We start from the raw sequence: 23266 nt of genomic DNA on the forward strand, positions 1-23266 counted from the left end.
GAACATCATCAGCTCTTATGCTTGGACTTCAAGTACAAGTTGAGCCACCTCTCAATAATATAATTTGTGATATCCAGTGACTCACACATCTACCCAACATTGCTCAATTATTTTGCAATGTCCAGACTGTTTGTGTTTTTTTTTTGGGGGGGGGGGGGCGGTGTTGGTAGGGTGATGTAAACCATGGGTGTTTTAGCATGGGCATAATAAACTGCTGCTCCCTGACTGATGTCTTGTTCATTGTACCAGTGTGGCTGTACCATTAGCCACGTGCTCTTTAACAAGTGTTCTTTGCCAGGGTGGGATGGGGTGGGATTTTGAGGGAGGGATATGCAGCCCGATCAAAATAGATTGAAGTAACTTGGGAAAAGTGTGACATAAATGATACGGAGGCAAATAATAAAAAAAGAAAACCTACCCTTGTGTTTAAATTTAGAAAAATGTCGTCGTCCTTGAGTAGAAAGCCATAAACAAACAAGAATGCAAAACAAAAATAAAACAGCAAACTCAGAATGAGAACCACTGTTTGAAAAGATGAAGCTTTTATACACATCTGTACCTGGAAACAGCTCAACCTGGCAGAGGAGAATCTCCCCCTTTCTAAGAGGAGGAATTTATCTGTAAAGATATCTGGCATGTTGGTCCAGATTGTTTGATTGGGTATGCAAATCAAAATCATCCCACTCAATAACTATGTTTGGCCAGCTGCTGCCGGGTTAAGTTGCTGCAAGGTATCACATTCTGATCGTTTGAAGTGCCGAAGGTCTAAACAGTGTCATTTTCTTTACCAGATATGCTACATGATGTGAAAAAAAAATCTCCCACCTTCCCTCCTTCTTTCCTGAAGGCACATGCTGGGGTGTGGTCTCAGGAACAAAGGCGGTCCTACAGCTTCTTACCCTAGTACCATTCTATTTGTATGGGCCTCAGCAATGATTGTTGGGAAGGAGGGAGGGAGTGGGCGGGTTTAGGCATTGCAGTCAAGCCTGGTCCAGTCCCCACCAGATATCCCACAAGCACACTTGTCAACAGTGTTCATTTGATAATGATTGGGAGCCTGAACCATGTCTGGATTATGTTTTCCTTCTGAGTTCAAGACCACTGAGGTCAACTGGGTGCCTCCACTGCCATCCAGCACGGGTAAGGACAGACCTGCAGCTATATCCTCCACTTTGCATTCTGGTTCTGTCCCAGTCGGTGTATTCGCTCACTATGCCATCAGAGTAGATATTCTTTTGAAAAATACGTACAAATGAATCCTCATAAATGCGTATTAACTTTGTCAAGCAATGTTCGCAATTAGGCTCTCTGCTCCTTGAATTGCAGGCAAAAATATTGACTTTAATAGTTTTATACCACAGACCACATAATTGTTCATTTAATTAATTCAACCTAAATAGGAGCAATCTGAAATCAATAAATTAAAGCCTACGTCATAATTTGGCATATAAAATATCCTGCTTTCTCCAGGTGAGATTTGATTGTGAATTACATTCATGGGCTTCAGAAAAGGATACAAAATTGTGAGAGTGTGGGAGGCCACTAGTTGGGTGACTAGGTTAATAATCCAGAGATCTGGACTCATAATCCAGAGAACACAAATATCCCACCCTGGTAGATTAAAATTTACAACCCGGTTCAATAAGAAAATAACGAATTTTTGTATTTTACTCTGGGTACGTGGCCTGTGGAGGGATATAAATTCATCATGAGTTCAGAGGAATCAGCAGAATATCTTTCTTTGTTTAAGAATGTTCTGATCTGATTGGTGATGCACAGAGGATGCATTGCAAAACATTTCTATATGTAGATGTAAAATGGAAATGATCGAGAAATATTTGGCCCATAAAAATTATTTTTAATGGGGAAAAGGGCAAGAGATTTAGTGCCATAGAATGTCATACTTGAATCAAGTACATGTTTGTCTAAACTGAACTGTGTACCAAAAGAATGTGATGTCACCTGGACTAAATCTAGTCCCACCCTTTCAGCTGCTGCTATAAATATGCCATACATCACTTACAGGAGTTGTAAGTGATGTGTTATGTACTCTGGGATAATACAGGCTGCAACTGGATGCAGCTTTTGACCAAAAGATACTCCAGACCTTGAAGTTAGTTCAATCTGATTTATTGAACCAGTAGCACAGTCAGCACAGTTCTGTATGAGTTTGACTCTCTGTTAACCTAAGTGTGGTTACTCTGTCTGACTGGACCAGACTAGCTCTTAGCCACGTGCTGGAGGTGTGATACTGTACATACACCCTGACTCACTCTGTAGATGTTCATCAGTGGAAAGAGGCGGAGTGTGAGTGCCTCATGCCTTTTACAGTGAGATCCCACCCCTGAGTGTCCTGCCTGCTCATTGGTCATGTCCTGTTCTCTTGTGTTCATTAGCTGCCTGTCTGTATATCATTTTCTGCATGTTTGCATATCATGACAGGAAGCTATTCAGGCACTAAAGCACAAATAACCTACAACATTGTATTTCAGTGCAATGAATTGATTTGGCATACTTGGAAAACAAATGATCCTCTATGAACTGTCCCAAAGGTATATATTGATTTATATAGCAGCATTATTTGGGAGACGAGAGGATTTACAGGATACAACGTGACTGATAACTTACTGTCCAAACTTGTAACAAACCTTTTTAAGTAGAATTGACCCAACAAGCATGTACAAATAGAGCTGGCCCTACACTTAATGTGTCAATGAATGTGTAATGGGCTAAGACCCTAAAATCCAATATTAAGGGAGATTTTTACACTTTAATTTGACAGATCTCGAAGCCAAAACACCTTCGTTGAAAAGTAGGATTAATTGACAAGTCACCATGACATTATCTCCTCGGTGGACATTTATTTAGGAGAGCTAGGTTAAAATTGGCCCCATGTTTCCCTGTGGAAGATGAGACCCTGCTGATTTGTTCTGTGGGGTAAAGGTACAATAACACGCTCAAAGGTTGAATGGTTTTACTCCTCGGTGGATTGTGCAGTCAGCTAGGTTCCTCACTGCTCAGGAGTTCAGAAAGCCCCATTTTGATTTGAGCGTGTTGTTGTACCTTTACCCCACTGGACAAATCAGCAGGGTCTCATCTTTCACAGGACGACATGGGGCCAATTTTAACCTAACCTTCCTAAATAAATGTCCCCAAAATTGGCATGGGCATTAAAATAAGCATGGCACTGGTGTTATGACTACAGACTGAGATGAGGGGCGAGCAACTGGTTAATCTGCTGCTTAAAGTGCCTGGCAGCAGAATAAGGTTTAAAAGTAGAAGCACAAAATGACCCAGTGCAACCAATAAAAAAGCTACATGTTTTACACAAGCTCATGTTGACATTTAGTTATTTCAGCAGTCTCACCACGAGCGGTGACCACTACAAATAGATTCTACTGTGTTTTATTAAATGTTTTTTATTGCACTTAGAATTGAAGGAACAAATAATTAAAATTTGACGATGATCATCATGGTGGAAAGCTATGTGACTAAAAAATAATCAAAATGTGGGGATATTTCTTCAGACAATTATCAATTATCTTTTAAAATAGGTTAAAATAATTATTTCTGCAATGCTCATATGTAAGCTGCTAATTGTAGCTTCTAAATAGCATTGTGAACATATTGGCTACATGGAATGCGTTTAATACTTAAAAATATAATTGTTTTGTTTGGTGGTGGATATTGACTCCTCCCCCTCATCCTGTTCCTCAAAAGATCTATTTGACAAATTTGTGGTAAACATTAGTTTGGTGACAGAGTGCAGTTTTAGGTATCAAATTATTGAAATGAAATGAAACTCATAAAGGGCCTATCTGTGAATGGGCTGGGTTTTACGTTCTCCCGCTGACAGGCCTGATGGTGGAGGTGGCATCTAAACTCCAGTGTGGGGCCTTCCCACCCCTACACGCCCACCTCCAACCTGGCTGAAAGTTTACGGGGGACTGGGAAATTATCAGGCAGCACACCTGTCCTTGGGTTTATTGAGGTTGTTAATGGCCAATTAATGGTCACTCGAGCACCTCATTCCCCCCCACCCACCCACCTCCCCGCTGCGAGCATTCTACCCAGGGTGGGGGTCGGCACTAACCATTTGGGATGCCTGGCAGCTCTAGCTGCGTGGGTTGGTAACAGGAAGAGATGGGGGAGAGGGTAGAAACTCCTATGTGGTGCCCCCTGGGCCCATCAAAGGAACCACCCCAAGTTCACCCCTCCTTGGATCCATCCCCCCAAAACCTTACCCCCTTGCAGGTGCCAGGTTGGCAGGCCCCAGTGAGACACATGACTGTGGTTTTAACTGGGATCCTTTGTGTAGTGAGACTGCCTGTAATCTCAGTAGTAGTCACTACTCCCAGAGGGAGCCACACTGTCCCGTAAAATCTAGCCTTACATTCCATGATGACACCAGACATGGAGAATTATAGTAATCAGGAGACAATTAAGATTATGCAACTACTTTCACTCAAGCAGAGAGGGATAAGAGATTCAATGGAGGTTTTAAAAAAATAATGAAGTTTTCCAAGATGGTGGATAGGGGTACTTTTTTCCATTGGCGAGTCAGTGATGAGAGTCATCAATGTAAAACGGTCACTAAGAGAATGGAGCTCATTGGAGCGTGGCATGTTTTTCTGCAGGAAATAATTGAAAGAGTAAACATTGTTAACTTCTACGGGAAACTGGATGAATATATGAAAAGAAAGGTGCAGGATTATGGAGAGGGGGCAGAATAATGTGATCGGTTGTTGAGTGCTTTAGCCAAAAACCAGGATAAATATGAATGCCATGCCTTTATGCTGTAAACTTCCATGAAGAGTGATCGAGATTTCCCTTTTAAAAGTATTATTTATACATTGAGAAGATTGAAGTGTGTGATTTCTGAGCTCTTCACATGTTGATGCTTCACAACCGAAAGTTACACAGGCCAGTACAAACTCCCTCAAAGTAGATATCATTTACTACCATAATTGCCTCTATTTAGAGAAAAATTGATAGTTACAAATGGCTTGAAAACAACAACTTCTTCCCTATGCTATTAACTTTATACTAGGGTCAATATATCTGACTCTGTGAGCTGGATTTTCACTTCCATTCGGGAAATGCTGAACTTTTCTTTGCTGGAAAATCGATTTTCACCTGCTCTGCGGGCCCCACGGTATTCTTGTGCAGTCTTTTTGCGGGCAGAGGCGGCATTGCGTGCAAAAGGCACACACAACTCTTCCAAGGTGTACATGCCATTGTTTGGACTACAGGAAATCAAACTTTTCTTTGCCACCTTTTTCGCATACACCTGAGGGTTTGGGAAGCCCACAAAAATATACTTCCTCGGAGAGTTCATTATCACTGTCAGCAACATTCTGACAGGTAAGTGTTAATTGGTTAAGATCTTCAAATCCTATTACTAGATGTCATATTGTAATGAAGATATATTTTAATGCAGTGATTAATCAGAGATCTCTGTTCTGCAAAGGTAAGTTGACCATTGCATTCACCACTATTGTGTATGTGTTGGCATGCATTGCAGTACATTTCCCGTGGGAGAAAGTGCCATTGTGCATTCAAAACTATAGAAAGATGTGCTGGAAAAATCTCCTGTCATGTTTTGGATGGAGACTTAAATGTTCAGCGTTCATTTACTTTGAAAACACTTGCCCTGCTGATGAGAATGTTTAAAAGAGCACCTGCTCCATTGATTGACAAGTAACCTGCTTTGGAATAGAAATGTAACACTATCTGTCGTGTTATTTTGAGGGAGACTGGAGCTAAACTAATGTTTGACAGCTGTAGCCAAAATTAATTCTTGTCTAAGTTCATCTTCTCTAACTTCTGAAAGTGTCTAAAGTACTTGATTCTGTTGAAAAGCTTCTCAGTGGAACGGTTTATAGTTTTAAGCATTTGCAATATAATAATTTGCCTTTTGTGTGGTTCTTGAATACATAGATGTTGGTTTACATAACTTAATGTCCACTTCAGGAATTGAAATTTTTTTCTATGGACCTACTGCTTTTTTTACAGTCTCAATGTTGAAGAGTTTTATTAGATTGTTACAGGTTTAACTTTTTTTTCTACTTGCATTCATTACTGTTGCATGGTGGAGGGATATAGAGGGGAGATAGGGAGTATGAGGGGTCATGGAGTGGCATGGGGTAAATGAGGGGGCTTGGAGGTGGACATGGGAAGTATGGAAGGGCATGGCTGGGGACACAGTGGCTTGGGGATGAGGGACATGGGGTAGAATGGGGGATATGAGGGATGTGGATAGGACATAGGCTGTATGACGGGGTCCGGGAGGGCGGGTGCTGAGGGGTGAATATTAGGTGCCATAAAAATGATGATGGGAGCTGGACTGCTGTCCCCGAGAGGTGAAACAGGCCTCCCAGCCAGGCCGCCTCTGTTTACATGCTCCTTCCTCACTGAAAGTGCAGCTCCAAACTGGGGCTTGCACATTCCCCTTGTCCCAAGAAAAATCAGTCGGTGTGCATTTCAGATGCTGCAACTTTGCGAGCTTAAGATGAAAATCTGGGTCATCTAAATAGGATTTAGTTTCCATGCTATCCCATCCTGCCAATTTTAAATTGATCGTGCTGACCATTAGTCTGCTAAACAGGCAGGAGCAATCGCAGCTTGACTAGGTACTTGGATTATCATTTTAATGTCTAAAATGAATAACCAATGATACTTTCGCAACCTGAATTTGGGGGAATTAGTTCTTCTGGGTTCCTCTTGGAATTGTTTTGATGTGCCTACTAAGATGACGAGGAAGGGTTCGGAGAAATGTGCAGCTTTTTCTTGCAACCAGAATTGAGCCTTCCCAGGTGTGGTGCAGCATGTGTCATATAAAATGTGAAGCTTCCTTGACACAAATATCACCAATACCACATGAACCTTAAACAGAACAAACAGCTCCCCCTCCCCCCCAGCCCACCTACCATACAGAATGTTCTCCCCCACACGAGCCATGTTTAAGGTGTTTGCAAGTGTGATTGCTGATTTAATTCTAATTTGTGCACTGCGACAAGAATAGTAAATACTCTGTGAAAGTTTCTCTATTTATCCTTTCAATCTTAAACACCCAAAACCCCAACCAGATATAAAGAGCAGTTCATCTCTGAACAGACCGATACAACTGTCAATAATGTTATAGAATGAATCTTATCCAGAAGGTTTCCTTCACTGATAAGTCTTCCAGAAATAGTTGAATGCAATAATTCACATGATTACTAAGAACAAAACAAAGCTTCAGAATAAGTATTTGCAATTCCCAATGTTACCTCTACAATATTTTACCGATATCTCACTGTTGTCCATTGTAAAATGCTATTATCTTTGCAACAGAAATTGTTGTGAGTGGCCTTCAGTTATAAACAAGAGATCAAACGGTACCTTGCGCACAGTCAGCCCCATGGAATCCTGGGAAGCAGTGACAAACGCCCGACACACACTCTCCATTGCCATGGCAATTGTGAGGACACTCCTGCACAGAATCTGACAATGTCATAAGCATGGTTAGTAATTAGTTTCTATTTTTAGGTGAATATGCAACAACTGAATCTTTCTCAGAGTCCCTAAACATTCAATTATTTTTTTTTGTGTTGAAGTAAATGATCAATTATGTTCACCGAGACATTGGCCGTCAGTGCTGGCGAATGGACTACCTTTTCTGTTTTGGCATGAGTTATTGGTCTTGACCGGTTAACGTGAAGTAGATGGAGAGTGAACTCAATCCTATAAATCCACCTCAACAAGCACAGCTGAAGAACAGCACTCATCAATGCACCAGCGTGACATGTTCAGCCCTACCACTTTGTAGCATTTGACTGAAAATGTTAAGTTAAGGTCACAAGAAAGTTCCGAATGATGGAAGGCTTTTTAGCTCATCAAATGTCTTCCTTCCACTGACCATATGTAATTTACCCGACTGTTGACTCCATCCAACTAGTCTAATCTCGAACGGAAAGATTCTGCAAAATGTCTCCCTGTGGCTCGAAGGTAATTGAGTGAAAGTACATAATATCTTGCTAATGTTAGAATATACATTATTCAGGTTTAATCCAGCTACTTTCCACAGATGATGTTTCCATGTTCTCAGCAATACGTGTACTACCATATTGGAAACAGTATTTGATCACTTCTTATATTTGTCTTTCTTTCTTCAATTCCATTCTCTACCAGACATTTAGCAATTAGCACCGAATTATGGCTGTCAGTAAATCCAGAATCTAGAGGTGTGAGGTTCAATGCTAATCCATCACGTGACTCAGCTCCCAAATCAATCTTTCTGCTTCTAATTCTTTTCTTGTCTTCTCCAAATGGAGTGACGTTTAGTCATTAAGTCTCATGGGCGAGAACAGAAATGACGAGTAAAAATAGTGAAGCCTATTCAGAAATATTGGGGGTGAGTTAACGGAAAAAGTTCTGTATCATTTTGGACACGATTGGCGGTGCTTCTCGACAGCTGGGTTGGCGAGATCGCGACACTCAATGAACCTCCACAAGCTTCTCACCATTACTGCCAATCGTGCCGTCTGATTCGCCAGACTCACATCTCAGCGGCTCACCGCTAACACTCATAGTCAATACACAAGCATGGCAGACCTGCTCGGCGCTTTAGGCAGACCTGCTCCAGGCTCCTCGACACGGTGAATGAGACACGGGGTATCCTGTTCCCCAGGAGGGCCAGAGGGTCAGCAGCAGCACCACCTGGGAAGCAGTGACAGCGGCTGTCAGTGTGGGCAGCATGACCAGGAGAACCGGCATCCAATGTTGAAAGAAGACCAATGACTTCCACTGAGCTGCAAGGGTAAGTTACCTGGCATCAGTTCCCGTCTGCCACCACTCAAATTCCTAAGTCCCTTCCCCCCACCCACAAATTACTAGCTGATACCTCCCATCCTTCCCACATCTAATCTTCGTGCTTGTTGCTCAGCACCCCCTGGCATCCACAAGCACAACCCCTTCATGTCCAGTTGCAGCGCCCACACATGCCATATTCTATAGACCCCCTGATCCTTCAAGCGCATGGCTCATAAACCCTCTCCGTGTCCCCACAGGAGAAGATAGCCCGCAATAAGCGCAAAAGGGTCAAAACGCAGGGGACGAAGTGCCAGAGATCCGGGTTCTCACCCCTATGAGGAATGGGGTTGACCGAGGAGAGAGCAGTCACCGACAGCGAGCTTGGTCTGTACCGCAGAGGTGAGGGTCCATTGCCCCTTCACCCAGATGACCTGTTTTAAGTGAATTATTCATGTCAGACAAAATGATCCTTTCCTCTCAATAACTACATGACCATTCTCTCGCAAGATCTCCATCTGATGGGGCTGGGTCATCCGGAGTCCACCTCCCACCCAACCACATCGGAGGAGAGCTCCAAGGAGACCACCAACGAGCATCACAGTTATCAACCCCACCTTCCACCAGCACAGAGACTCACACTTCGGTCGGCGACAGAAGCGGACAGGCTTCTGGGGCACAATCTGATGAGCACCACACAGTTGCTGATGCACATCAGGTGGAGGCAGGAACATCCAAGGGATGACAGCCAGAGGCCTGCTGAGTCCCAGTCAGATGTTGAGACTCTGGATGCAGATGGTAGGACATGGCTGTGAGATTCAGGAGGGGATGTCAGCTACATTCCAGCAGATGCAGAAGTGATTGGAGGAGTCCCAAAGACTACAGGCACAGGAGATGATGCTAACATTGTGTGGCACCGAGGCCAACGTTGCTAGAATGGTGACCGCAGTGGAACGTCTGCAGCACAACATGTGCGTCTTGAGTGGTGGTGCCCATTGCATGGTTCAGTCTGTGGCAACCATGGCCTCGGGCCTCAGCATCATGTCACAGTCACTGAGGGACATGTCCCATACGCAGGTGTACATTGCCCAGGCACTGCAGTGCATGTCCCAGTCGCTGAGGGACATTTCCCAAAAAGCAGGTGGACATTGCTGGGGCCCTGTGAGCGTGGCCCAGCCCCTGAGGAGCATCGTTGAGAGCGTTGACATCACGGTGCAGACAATAAGGTGGCAGGACCTGCAGAGCCAGGTGACGCAAAGACCTCTGGCGCTCACTCCAGCTACTCCGACGTCCCATGGAGAGCCCCAAGGTCCTATGAGGACCGTCAGGGAGGAGGAAGTGCTGGAGGTCAACTCAGGGCTTGCCATCAAGGAGACAATGGCAGTCTCCAGTTCTTCTGAATCCTCCCCTCCTGACACCAGCGCATCTCAAAGGCAGCGGCAGAACAGGATGGCACAGTGAAGCCAGTGACACCAGTAAATCAGTCAGGGCCCTCAGGCTCCAGGCCCTCCAGAAGACTTCCCCGAAGGGCATCAAAGGCCACAGGGTATGGAAAGCAGCAGGATGCCTCCACCTCAGAAATGCATCCTGGGTACACAGCTTGACAAGACCATGTAAGATCTAGAAGGTTGAGGAGCACTGAGTGGGGGTGAGGCGGGGGTCACCATGTGTAGCGAGGGAATATGGAAATGTCCAATGTTCACGATTAAAACATGTTACACCTGATACATGTGAAATCTCTGTCACATTAATCTTCACAGCGGCCTTGCTTGCACCCCACACCCTGTTGCCCTTTGCTCCTCCAACCCCCAGAAAGACAGGAGTAAGACATCGGCATAAACTGAGGAGCACCAGAGCTTTCCTCACAGCAAATTACTCTCCTGCCTTGTATATTGACCCACTGACAGTATAGACACTGGTAATCACCCTGGAGTGGTTTTACACAATAGTCGGGGGGGGGGGGGGGGGTGTAAAGAGGGGAATGGGGGCGAAAGGAGGGGGTGAGCTGATGGACAAAGCCTCGTCCTATGAGAATCGGGTGAGAATTATGGCCTCACTGGTCCTGTGGGCATGCAGCTTGTCACCACCTTTCTCTATCCTCCGGCTACTCCTGCGCGTCCTCCCTGGGCTGATCCATCATCCCCTCCTGGTCCGCCTCCTCCTCCGATGATGTCTCATGTCCCTCCTCCTGCATGTCGCCCTGCTGCTGTGCCAGGTTATGGAGCACACAGAAGATCACCACAAGGCGGGAGATCCTCTGGGGACTGTACCGCAGGGCGCCACCAGAACGGTCGAGGCATCAGCAGACCAATGCACCGCTCAGTGATAGCACGGGTGGCAACATAGGCCTTGTTATATCGGGTCTCCACATCGGTCTCTGGCCTCTGACAGCCAGTACCTCAGTGGGTACCCCTTATCCCCCAAGAGCTAGCCTGCCATCCTGGGTGGTCCTCCTGGGGTGTTCCTCGAAGATGCTGGGGATCTCAGAGTGTCCCATGATGTAGCTGCCCTGCAAATTCCTTGGGATACGTACACACACGTGCATGATATGGAGGTGATGATCACACATGAGTTGAACATTCAGGGAATGGAACCCCTTCCTTGGAATGAAGGGCACTCCCTGATGCCCCAGTGCGTGCAAGGCAACATGCATGCCATCAATTACCCCCAGGACCTGGGGCACCCGGGCAATGGCGGAGCATTCTGCAGCCTTGTCATCTTGGTGGGCATTGTCGAACTCAAAGTTGATAAAGTCAACTTTATCAAGTCAAGTCCTGGGCATACAGAGCATTCGTACCCCGACTTGTACTTGTGGGCTGTTGCTTGTAAAATGCCGCTCAAGTCCCCAGTCGAGCCCTGGAACGAACCGGGTGCATAAATGTTCAGAGCTGCGGTGACCTTCGGGCCCCCGGGAGCAGGTGTCCTCCACCTCTAGGGGGTGCCAGGTCCACTCTTTGTTGAGACGGAGTCTCCTGCGGCACATGCTGTGCGTCATCTCCTCTAAAGATCAACAACGCCTGTATATGTTGGGCTATTGATGGCATCCCCCTCTGGGTTCCTCCTTGGCCTGATGGGTGGCCGGGTCTTCAAAGTGTGCAGAGGCCCACTAAACATGGGGTGCCGCCTCCAGCCTGCGTCGACGATGCTGGCCACCTAGACTTGCACCAACACCGCGAGGGCAGCCTCTGCGAGAGCGACATAATCAGCCATATTGTTATATATTGGAATTTGAGAAGGAGGGAGACCGATAATCAGTTAGGGCTTCCACTCCAGGACCCTCAAATCCCCAAAACCTCCATCATACTTACCTGTCCCTTATCTCAGAGTGCCATCCAGTGCGCTGGTTGTGCTGGAGAACTCTGTACACTCACCCCCAGCCACATCAGGAGCCCCAACACTCCAAACCCCAGACCCCTGCCAGGAACATCAGAGAGCTCGTGCTCAGGTACCCTTCCAATGTTCCACATACTGACTCTTTGGTCACGAGGATATCCCCGGTGTTGAAACCCAGCTCTTGAGTGTTTGATTGTTGGCTGTTGCCTCTATGGTGCTGACGCTACTCCTAGAGTATATGTAAACTGCTCAGGCCTCAAGGTTTGATTGAAATGCGATGCAATAATCATCGGCTGAGGCATGGCACAAGCATCCAAGAGAATCCACTCAAAACAGTCCAAAACATGATATGGATTATCTATCTGCATGATTTTTTTTCCTTCCTAACAGTACTGTGGGTGTACCTCACCACATAGATTTCAGTAGGCAGCTCACTACCACCCTCTCAAGGGCAATTAGGGATGGGAAATAAATAATGGCACAGGCAGCGATACCGACATCAAGTGAACGAATATATTTAAAAAACCCTCAGAGCCACTCTTTTCTAATGACACACGCTCACCCACTTCTCAGAGCTGGTTCCCTGCCTAAACACTGTTACTGTTAGGGCAGCACGGTAGCATTGTGGATAGCACAATTGCTTCACAGCTCCAGGGTCCCAGGTTCGATTCTGGCTTGGGTCACTGTCTGTGCGGAGTCTGCACATCCTCCCCGTGTGTGCGTGGGTTTCCTCCGGGTGCTCCGGTTTCCTCCCACAGTCCAAAGATGTGCAGGTTAGGTGGATCGGCCATGATAAATTGCCCTTAGTGTCCAAAATTTCCCTTAGTGTTGGGTGGGGTTACTGGGTTATGGGGATAGGGTGGAGGTGTTGACCTTGGGTAGGGTGCTCTTTCCAAGAGCCGGTGCAGACTCGATGGGCCGAATGGCCTCCTTCTGCACTGTAAATTCTATGCTACTTTTTCAAGTTTTTCTTTGCTAATTGAAAATCAACAAGACAATTCAACAAAGAGAGTGGGGGAGGTGAAAGCGGTGAGTGTCAAAAAGTACATAATCTAAGTATGCACTAATGTGCTGGAGCTATGACGCTCCAGCTCTATATTTGATTGATGAGTGTCAAAGTAAATTTCTTCAAAGTGCAGCAAATCTGATTGAGCTAATTACACGATGACACCCTGCAGGATGATGTAGTTTCCCTTTCCTTAACTTGTTTTCAGGGATGCTTTGGAAAGGACACACTTTTTTGCCCATCCCGAGTTGCCTCGAATTGGTGATGAATGACCTACTTCATGGACTGCTGTAACACCACTGGCAATGACACTCTCACAAGGTTTTGGCTAGGTTTTTCAAGGATTTATGACCCAGAGATAAGGAAGAGATGTATGTTCAATTTGGAACACAGTTACTGAAATAGAATTTTTGGAATGACAACCACTAATTGATCCTAAAAAATAACCAAATTGGATTGAAGGAGAAAACAAATCTCCAATTTCCAATTCATATCACACTGTAGTCTGAAAGAGACATATAGGAGCTAACAAATTAGAGACTAATGTTTCAAACATTAATATAGTTATGTTAAAAATAAAGAACAAAATAACCCGAAAGACCAAAAGAGAATTGGGTTTTAACTCAATCATCAGTCACAAAATAAATCCTATATTTTATTGCCCTTTGTCAGAGTTAACATGAAGCGCTGCTTAGTAAAGCCATTATATCTTTTTCTGGATAGTTAATGAATGGAAACGAATGCACATGTTTGAGATTCCGAATAGGATTTTATTCTTCCTAATTGTCATTGTGCCCAATTACCATGCTGTCATGTTTCTTCTGGTAGTTCGGGCCTGTCCATTACATTTAAGTGCTTACTTCCCTCAGAAGACAGGCGTCTGCAGTTAAAAGGGACTGGTACCTGAGCGTATTAGACTGCTACCTTATCACAGTGTGACAGTACTGTCAGCTTCTGAAAACTTCAACAGTAAGTGATCTACTCTGATCCGAACAAAACACTACCCACTAAGAACATGCCTACAATTCTTGCCCTGGCCGCACAGACGATTTGGAACCATAATGTCAGTGAATTGTCGAAGCACAGAACACAGATATGAAACCTGTTTGTAAGGGTTTGGTAGACCTTTTGAAGTGCTGCGAACTAAAACAAAAATTAACCGTGAATCAGGATAGCTTTGTGGCGAAAGAAAAAGCTTAGAAGGGTCTTGGTGCACAGCGGACTGGAGGAGGTATACATCTATGCAAAGAAATGTATACATGAGATGTTTTTATAACTTGGTGACCATGCATGCTTGCTTTCCGCTGATATGCTTGTGAATGTGTATGAAATTCAATCGAGGCATGGCAGGTGCTAGCAGCTCTCTCCCGCCTGCACCTCCCACCCGTGTGTAGATGAGGTTCAAGGACCATATTATATATACAATCAGGCTTCTCTTTGAAAAACTCTATTAAAGTTGTCAAACATGACTTGATGTCCTTGATTATCCCATGCATTTGTAAATGCTCGCTAATTTGATCTCAAATTACGTATTCTAGGAGTGAACCTACAACTGACATTAATCTAACAGGCCTATAATTATCAAGTTTCTACTTTTTTTTCTTCAACAGATTAGAACAAATATATTTATTTAAAGGAAAAGGTTAAAAGGAGTTATGAGCTATGACACTATCTCAAAGCTGATGAATTAAGTAAACTGCTTCTAAACCCTCAAGCACCAGTTTTTGGCTTGATTTTATAGCAGTTTTAGAATGCTCTCTTGTCCAATTGATGGATAATATTAGAGATGTAGGTTCACAGCAATGGTAAATGTCTGACGTTTAAGGGCTTTGCATATTATTGCTACTGAACATACTTCAACTGCACTCTGTCCATGGGCTGACACATCCTCAATTATTCTTCTGGCACCAAGCTTTAGATCCCTGAAGCAGTACATTGTTTAGTGCTTTCAGGTAAAGTAGGCATTACCTGAGCAGTGAAATTAAACAGTGTAAATGAAATAGCTGTGTACTTTTTCCCTTCCCTACACCCTCTTGGGAAGCAGGGTCATGAGAAGTCCTGAATAGATCCTTATTCAGGCATATCTATTTTTCTCATTACCACTGTCTATCTGTTCTGACATTTCTTCCTTTATACTGCTCTCCATTTTACATGACAGAATTCCCTGATGTGAACAATGCGATGCACAGTCAAGAAACAGGCTCCCAAGGACACTGACCTCTGATAGATTACAGAGCACCAATGTTATTAACCTGTCATTGATCCCACCCCTGTGCAACAAAGGACAACTTCTAAATCGTTAAGTGTGACAATGAAAAGTAACTGCTCTGCTTACTTTTTAAAAACAGATGTCAGAAGCAGAGCACTGATAAATCACCCATTGGATACAGAAACTAGCCACTTACAGTGAAACTGAAACAAAAGTCAGCTTGATTCCCAAAGTGGTGACCATTTGCTGTTAAAACCATAAATGGTAATCATGCTTCCTTTTGTTAAGTGGACAACCATTAGCTGTAAAATAATTCTCTATTGATTTTTTTTACCATTTACCAGCCAATAATCTACAGTTTATATAACAGTTAAAATTGTCTTTCCTTCCTTCCATTTCCTTCCTGGTCTGACAACGCCTTGATTTGAAAATTCCCATCCTTATTTTCTCATCCCTTGGTGCATTCGCCCCTTCCCATCTCAGTAATCTCATCCAACTCTACTAGCTGCATTTCAAAACACTGGGTCACTCGACAGACAATGGGAAAGCTGCCCAGTCTGCTGCAGTATACATAATTTTGCCTTCTACTATGTGGGCTGAGGCAGACGCTCAACCCCTGGGGAGTCTGAAAGATCCCCTGCCCATTCGTAACCACCCTAAGGCTAGTTGAAATGTTTCTGAGATGAGATATCAAAATGCAATTGCCTGTTCTGAAACAATAACTGTAGCACACATGAACTAATAGAATTTATCAAGGGTGTTCCCAAGTAGGAGAGAGAGAGAGAAACTACAATCCTGTATTGAACGCAGGCTGATTAAAGCTGTGTGCTTTTTCTTGCTCTCCTGTAAGTACTGGTTTGCAAAGTAACCATCCGGAGAAGGAAAACTGATTACAAAACAAGATCTTTTAAAAGGAAACATGGAAATCTGCTCCATACAACTACATCCAGAAGGGAAGTGAAAATGAAAAAAAAAGAAAATCGCTTATTGTCACAAGTAGGCTTCAAATGAAGTTACTGTGAAAAGCCCCTAGTCGCCACATTCGGGTGCCTGTTCGGGGAGGCTGGTACGGGAATTGAACCATGCTGCTGGCCTGCCTTAGTCTGCTTTCAAAGCCAGCGGTTTAGCCCTGTGCTTAACCAGCCCCTGACAGTGGAACAGAACGACTGCAACATTGAATCACCGCAGCGAGACCAGTCAACGGACAGCTAGCTGTTATATAACTCCTTTGTTATATATTTCACAAATTATTTTAAAAATCCAATAAGCCTATACTCTTACTTTGCTATCATTATTGGTGCATGTGTGTGTGTGTGGGGGGGGGGGGGGGGGGGGGGAGAGATGAATGTGTGACCATATGAATGCTGTTTGCATTTTACCTAGTTTTTGTTTTACTCAGGAAATAGTTCCAATGAACTGACCATGTTCTTCGTTTAACCTAAGAAAACCTGATGAATAATTCTTTACAACCTCAAAGTGTAAATAGTGGGACTGTTATAGAATCGGCAAAGCACACCCCCTCTAGATTCATGAAAAGACCCTGCTACAATCACACTTGGAGAGGGAGAATAGAGAAATAATTTCACCCCTCCTCAAATGGTTGCAACACTCCAGGTGATCTACAATTTCCTGACGAATAGCCCCATTGCTCATGTTGCTTGTGGCTAAATGCCGGGAGAACTGAGAGACTTGATGAATCATTTCTCTTCTGTTTCTTAATCCCCCTCTTTTTGGACAATCAGAAGTTTCTTGTCTGCTGTTAACTCTGTCCTTTTTTTATCTCACCTCCCTAAATCAATGTCATGAGATTGTGAGCTCGCCATATGAAAAATATTAAACACTCAACCCACTTTTGGGCAACGTATATAAAATATTCAAAGCTTTTCACAAAATTTCAGACAGTTATTCAATCAACTTTTGGAAAATAGGAACAGCTGTATTGTTATGATCCTAGCTGATGTTACTATTGGAAAAGTCAGATTCCAAGGATGGAACCTGGCTTGATAGGTAATAACTTTTTTCTTTTTTAGAAACCATGGAGGGCAGTTGCTGAGCAAATTCACAGGAGTCTGCTCGTGTACTTTTTACACAAAGAATAAAACATCTGTTAAACAAGAAAGAAATAACGATATCACACGAGACAGAAAGGGAAGAAAGATTTCAATACAAATATCAGTAAATGAGTTAAATCAATCATATCTTCCCCCAACTATAATTAAAACTTCACAGATACATTCAAATTCGTAAAGATAACATAATTTACACATTCAATATTACACTCAACTAACCAGGCTAACTATGCAATACATCTGAACTAATAGACAAACTGTGTTTGGACACACCATACTCCAAAACCGAATGATCGATGTCACCTAAGCAGATTCTATGGATTTCTTATCAAACTCCCAGACATTTGTCACATTGTGAGCCAGCCGCTCTCATTGAAATTCTGTCCTTCTCATGAGGCCTTTGAAATTTTACACTCAAAGAACTCGTCTTAGAATTCTTTCCCAAATTATGCTTTCATTTGCACATTTTCAACAAGGATCCACCTCCAGAGTTTCAATCTCTCCTACTGAATGTTCCTTTTCCCTGGATCTCCACATAAATTCAAGCTTCATCTTCCATGCACATTCTCAGATAGACAGCTGTGCCAAGCAGAACACCACTGCCCCAATGACCTGCGGTAAGGAATCACCAACCTTCGGTGATTGGGTCTTCTGGTTTCTCTCAAGCCTGCTTTGCTCCAGACCGCTCCCCGCATCTTTGTCTTCATTAGCTCTGTCTTTTCCTCTGTTACCTACTTTTAACTTCACTTAACAAGACCTGCTTCTGATTCCTGTACTTGTCCCCCCACTTGGACTGTCTTCAAGCATTTGATTCTGTACCACACCTTGGTTTGGGGCCTTCTTTTTTGTTTGGGATCTTCTCCCTGTCCCCTTTGCGTGCCCAGCTGCTTTGACACTCTCTTCAGAATAGCATGCTGTTCTTGTCACCTGACCTTTTTTTTGGGACTGTTTCACATTTGTTCATTTTTTTCCTCTGTGCAAGGGCAGGGCTGGTTTGTTGGTAAGAGGAAAGAAAGAAAACAAACTGCACTTGTGCGCAGGGCTGGTCCTCAGCCTGAAGATGTAAACATGCACCAACTGTGCATGTGTGACCATTCTCCGGCCAGTGTGAAAAACAACCTGCTCATGTGCAGACATCCCGCGGCCCACTGGAAACTGCATTTCCCGAACTCCAACCACCAATTTAAACTTCAGGTAAGTTTCTTACTTTTCATTAGGGCTTGTCACAGTATGCCATTCAGCCCCTCAAGTAGGTTCCATCTCTCTATTGGTTCATGGCTGTTATTTAACTGAACTCAAGTTGTCTGATTTTTCTCCGTGACCTTTGTTGCTGTCACCCAACAAAAATAGATTGATCAAAGTTTTGAAAACAATTAATCTTATTTGAGTCGGAATTGAGTGTTTCATTTCAATTGGATTGAAATGATTACTGTCGACTGAAAATGAGGCACTGTTTTTCCTCGAGTGAACGACAAACTACGCCTCTGGAAACCGGGCCAGAGATATATAAGGACTAGAAAGATGCAAAATTCAATGTAATTACTTATTGACTGATGCAAATGAAATAAATGCCAGCAAGATATAGACACATCAATATTCAAGATGTGATATCACTGGCTATAGTTAACATAAACTGAAGGTGAAACATTAGTTCACAAACCTTATCCTTTCCCAAGTCGAGCAACTGATGGCTGACCTGGGCCTCAATATAAAGAGGTCATAGATTTGTCTTTCTTCAGACATTGAGGCCACAAAATCCATCTGCATACAAAGGTCACGCTGGATTTCCTGCAGACAACCTCTGTGTTTACTTTGTGGATATACGCGCACGGAGATGCATGTACAGCTGAAGTTGAGCTGATGTTACGCCAGGATCCCAAATTTGAACAATGCAAATTCTGGCAATGCCTGCATTGTTCAGCAATGAAAACAGAAGTGTGATGCAGCAAGCTGGACCCTGCCAGTAGATTTATTTAAATACTCACACACCCCAATTGCAGGTAAAATGTAAAATGTCTGAAAGTACTCTGCAGTGTTCTTGGAGGTGTCTTGGTGAGTTGCTGCATTAGCTGAAGTGTATTGCCTCACCCTCACAGGAAGGTAGAGGAACAAAAATGACCTGTTCACACAAAGGCTGCAACAGGTCTGCGGGGGGTGGGGGGATGTCTCTGGGTTTGCAACATGACAGGGAGATGGAGCAGCATCTGCAGACGATACGCTGTGCCAGGTTTGAGCAGGGTTCCTTCATGTCCCTTGACAGTGACAGCAGAGGCTACCTGGCGGGCCAGCCAATGCACCCAGCATCTTGCTGTGCAGGCCCATTCAGCACACTGAAAGGGTCCTTCCTGATGATTCCCTTATTTCTCCTTTCTTTATTATTGCTGTTATCATTTTGATCCATGGATGTGTAATGGACATGTATCTTTAAGTAAAGCAGCAGACAGAAGGAGGAATTCTAGTTGCACCATTATTGGTGCGGCTAGCTTTTGACAGCAGAATTTTCGGCACCTGACGGATGGGGTAAGACTCGGTTCGATTGACTGGCTGGTGGCCAGTGAATTGGCCAGGTGGCCATATTCTGCCTGGTGACAGTTTGCGATTGGATCCTGCCTGAGTGGGATGATTTCTAGAGACCTAAGTAAAGCAGAGTTTGAATCCTGGACACTCAGGGGAACGACCTGCTCTCTTCTCTCCCTCGCTCCAAAAAGGCTGTGAGTTGATGCATTTCTGAAACTGCAGAAACCCGAATGAATCTAGAGTGAAATCATTAGAGGCTGCAATCGGAGACCTGGATCGGAAAGTTTACTTTGGAGGAAGGTCTGCTTAAAGACAACTATCTGAAACAAATACTCTTTTTCCTTTAACTTGTTCTTTTCACCCCTTTCCTCCCCGCTGCGTTTGTCTGTTCTGTGTGTGTGTGTGTGTCTGTGGGGGGGGGGGGGGGGGGGGGGGGAAGTTAAAGTGGGACATTAGGAATTATATAATAGTTAACCAGTTGTATTTACAGCATATATCATTATCGTTCTTGTTATAAACAAACATAATTATGTTTACATTTACAAACCTGGTGACTGTAATTATTGGGCAGCCAAGGGGCCAAAGACGTGTAGTATTTTTCTGAGAACTATTGGTTAATTCAATTGTGTTGCAACTCTGAGTCAAGTGGAGCTGGAATTGACTGCACACTTCCCAGGGTGTCGGAACAAGTTCTCATCTGAATCCTCTGCAGAAATATTTGTCTACCACCTCACCATCCAGTGAGTTTCCAAATAATCCATCCTTTACCCCTGGCCGAGTTGCAGCCACTTGCCCCCGGTGACTCACCACATGCCAATTACAACCCGAGACTAACCTCCCAGATACGAGCAGTTCTGGTATGGAACTACTGGCTGTGAGTGTTAAATCAGGTGACAGGGCCACTTCATCAGTTCTGCATGCCTCTCTTTCCACTTCTTGGGCCTCCTTTGGCTGGGAAGGGATGTGGCTGAGAGCAGCGACTCAGAAGGCTGTTCAGAAGGTCATCAACCTGAAATGTTAGCATGGTGGGCCTCACGGTAGCATGGTGGTTAGCATCAATGCTTCACAGCGCCAGGGTCCCAGGTTCGATTCCCGGCTGGGTCACTGTCTGTGTGGAGTCTGCACGTCCTCCCTGTGTGTGCGTGGGTTTCCTCCGGGTGCTCCGGTTTCCTCCCACAGTCCAAAGATGTGCGGGTTAGGTGGATTGGCCATGCTAAATTGCCCGTAGTGTAAGGTTAATGGGGGGATTGTTGGGTTACGGGTTACGTGGGTTTAAGTAGGGTGATCATTGCTCGGCACAACATCGAGGGCCGAAGGGCCTGTTCTGTGCTGTACTGTTAAAAAAAAAAAAAAAAAAAAATCTCGGCTCTCACCGTGGCGGATGAGGCGAGCCATCCAAAAGTCCATGGACTTGGGTGGCGCCAGTATAACTTGCTGCCATACCTGCTGAGTACTTCTAGAATGATCCGTTTTCATCTTGGAAAGTGAAGGTTGTTGGGAAGGAGGTTTGAGTAGGAAACAGGAGGTCCATAGCCACACTATATCAGTTTGTTCATCGTGCCAGAGGGTGAGCAGAAGGGGCAAAATGTAATTACAGTGTATCATTCTCAATGGTTGTCAGTGATCCTGGAAGTCAAGGTTCCCCTGTAATCAGCCTGAAGCTAAGAATCACAGAATCCCTGCAGGGTAGAAAGAGGTCAGTCGGCTCGTCGAGTCTGCACTGACCCTCCGAAAGAGCACCCTACCTGGACCAATCCCCCACCCTCTCCAGACCAATCCCCCACCCCATCCACACTCCCCACCTAACGTTTGGACACTAAGGGGCAATTTAGCATGGCCAACCCACCTCACCTGCACATCTTTGGATTGTGGGAGGAAACCGGATCACCCGGAGGAAACCCACACAGACACGGGGAGAATGTGCAGGCTCCACACAGACAGTCATCCGAGGTCAGAATTGAACCCGGTCCCTGGTGCTTTGAGGCAATAGTGCTAACCACTGTCCCACCGTGCTGAGAAGCATCTCTTCCGTAGGGCTCAAAGGATGCAGGCGTCCTTGTACCTTTCTCATTCTGCTCTGCTCCTTCCTATTGTGTGCTACCTTGTCCAACGGGAGGGTGGCAACAATGCCAATGCTTTTATAGCTCTGTGATTAGTCGTTGTGCCTGCCATAGTTGAATAGCTGGAGGCATGTGCAAGCAGCAAGTGGTGGGTGTGGAAGTGCAGCTGTGGTAAGTGTGTAAGGTAGAAAATCTGAATGTGAGTATTGAGTGCCAGGGAGCACTGCTGGGTGAGTGATGGGGATGTGGTGCATTGAATACTGTCAGATGAAAATGCATTTACTGACCTTGACCACCTATATGAGGTTAATAGATATCGTGTGGCAGTGCTGTGAGTCTTTGGGACCAGAATCCAGCTGTTCACCTGACTGGCTGCCTTCTCTCTGAGGGTGGTCTCTTGGACATGAGGTCGTGCTATCTTCCCTCAAGCCCACCTCTTGTCAATAATGGCCCCCAGCATTGCATCAATCACCTGCCTTTTCTGGTGTTCTGTTTCTTATAATTTCCATTCCAGCAATCTTTCTTGTGCAACATCCTTTTAAGAAAGAGCGGGTTGTCTGTAATACATGGTTGTCAAGTAAAGCTGCCATGGCCTCTTGCTGGGTTCAGGGCTCTCCGGCAGTATTAAGAGGCAGCAATCAACACTGGGGCACCAGCTAATGTCACAATAATTCAGATGAGGGATTGTGCAGACTGAACAGATGTGGGCACGTCACCAATTGCAAACCCAGTGTCCAGAAATTGAGGAAGTGAAATTTCTACCCACGCGCTTGATTTCCACTTCATCAGTTGGATGGTGTCTATATGAGACTAAATATTTTACAGGTAATTGTAGCACTATGGAAGCCTTCCTAATGTTTTCCCCTTACTAGCTAAGCTATGTTGGGACTAATTTTAGAGTTATTATCATTGGTACAGCTGAAGTTTCATTGACGTATTGCCTGAGATTCCCTTGGCAGAGTTCTCAGATTTGCTCTGTCTCCCATTTTCTCTTGAGTTTGGAATTGAGGCTGAGATCGCTTGGGAGGTCTACTGGATCCCTATGTGAGACTGGAAGGCCCTATCCACTTGGCCCATTTTGTACTTAATTTAGTACAGGAAGCTAACATGCCAATGACATGAGACACGCCAGGCACCAGATGACCAAGAACCCGGAAAAACATACCAACCTTCTAAAAATATAAATTTCTCGATTGGCCATCTCTACATGGGAGTGGAGGGGTGGTAGGGATGGGGGGATGGGTAAACGTGGTTACATGAAGCAGGTGGGTGTCAAGAGAGG

At 44.6% G+C, this 23266-nt stretch overlaps 1 protein-coding gene across 22 annotated transcripts in view; it reads right to left on the reverse strand.

Moving 5' to 3' along the window:
• The window catches only part of LOC119965371 (teneurin-2-like), a 3273255-nt gene that overhangs the window by 159872 nt on the left and 3090117 nt on the right, over positions 1 to 23266 (reverse strand). For 14 of the 22 annotated variants that reach the window (XM_038796070.1, XM_038796068.1, XM_038796060.1 and 11 more), the window contains 2 exons: positions 7384 to 7485; positions 419 to 451 (listed from right to left, as the gene is read on the reverse strand). The exons of 2 other annotated variants lie outside the window; for them this stretch is intronic. In XM_038796070.1, the coding sequence (XP_038651998.1) occupies positions 419 to 451; positions 7384 to 7485 (135 nt within the window). The remainder of the gene's footprint in view (positions 1 to 418; positions 452 to 7383; positions 7486 to 23266) is intronic. 6 more of the 22 variants (XM_038796065.1, XM_038796062.1, XM_038796067.1 and 3 more) reach the window with 1 other exon arrangement.

This window comes from Scyliorhinus canicula, chromosome 4, assembly GCF_902713615.1.
Source record: "Scyliorhinus canicula chromosome 4, sScyCan1.1, whole genome shotgun sequence".
NCBI classification, from domain to species: Eukaryota; Metazoa; Chordata; class Chondrichthyes; order Carcharhiniformes; family Scyliorhinidae; genus Scyliorhinus; species Scyliorhinus canicula.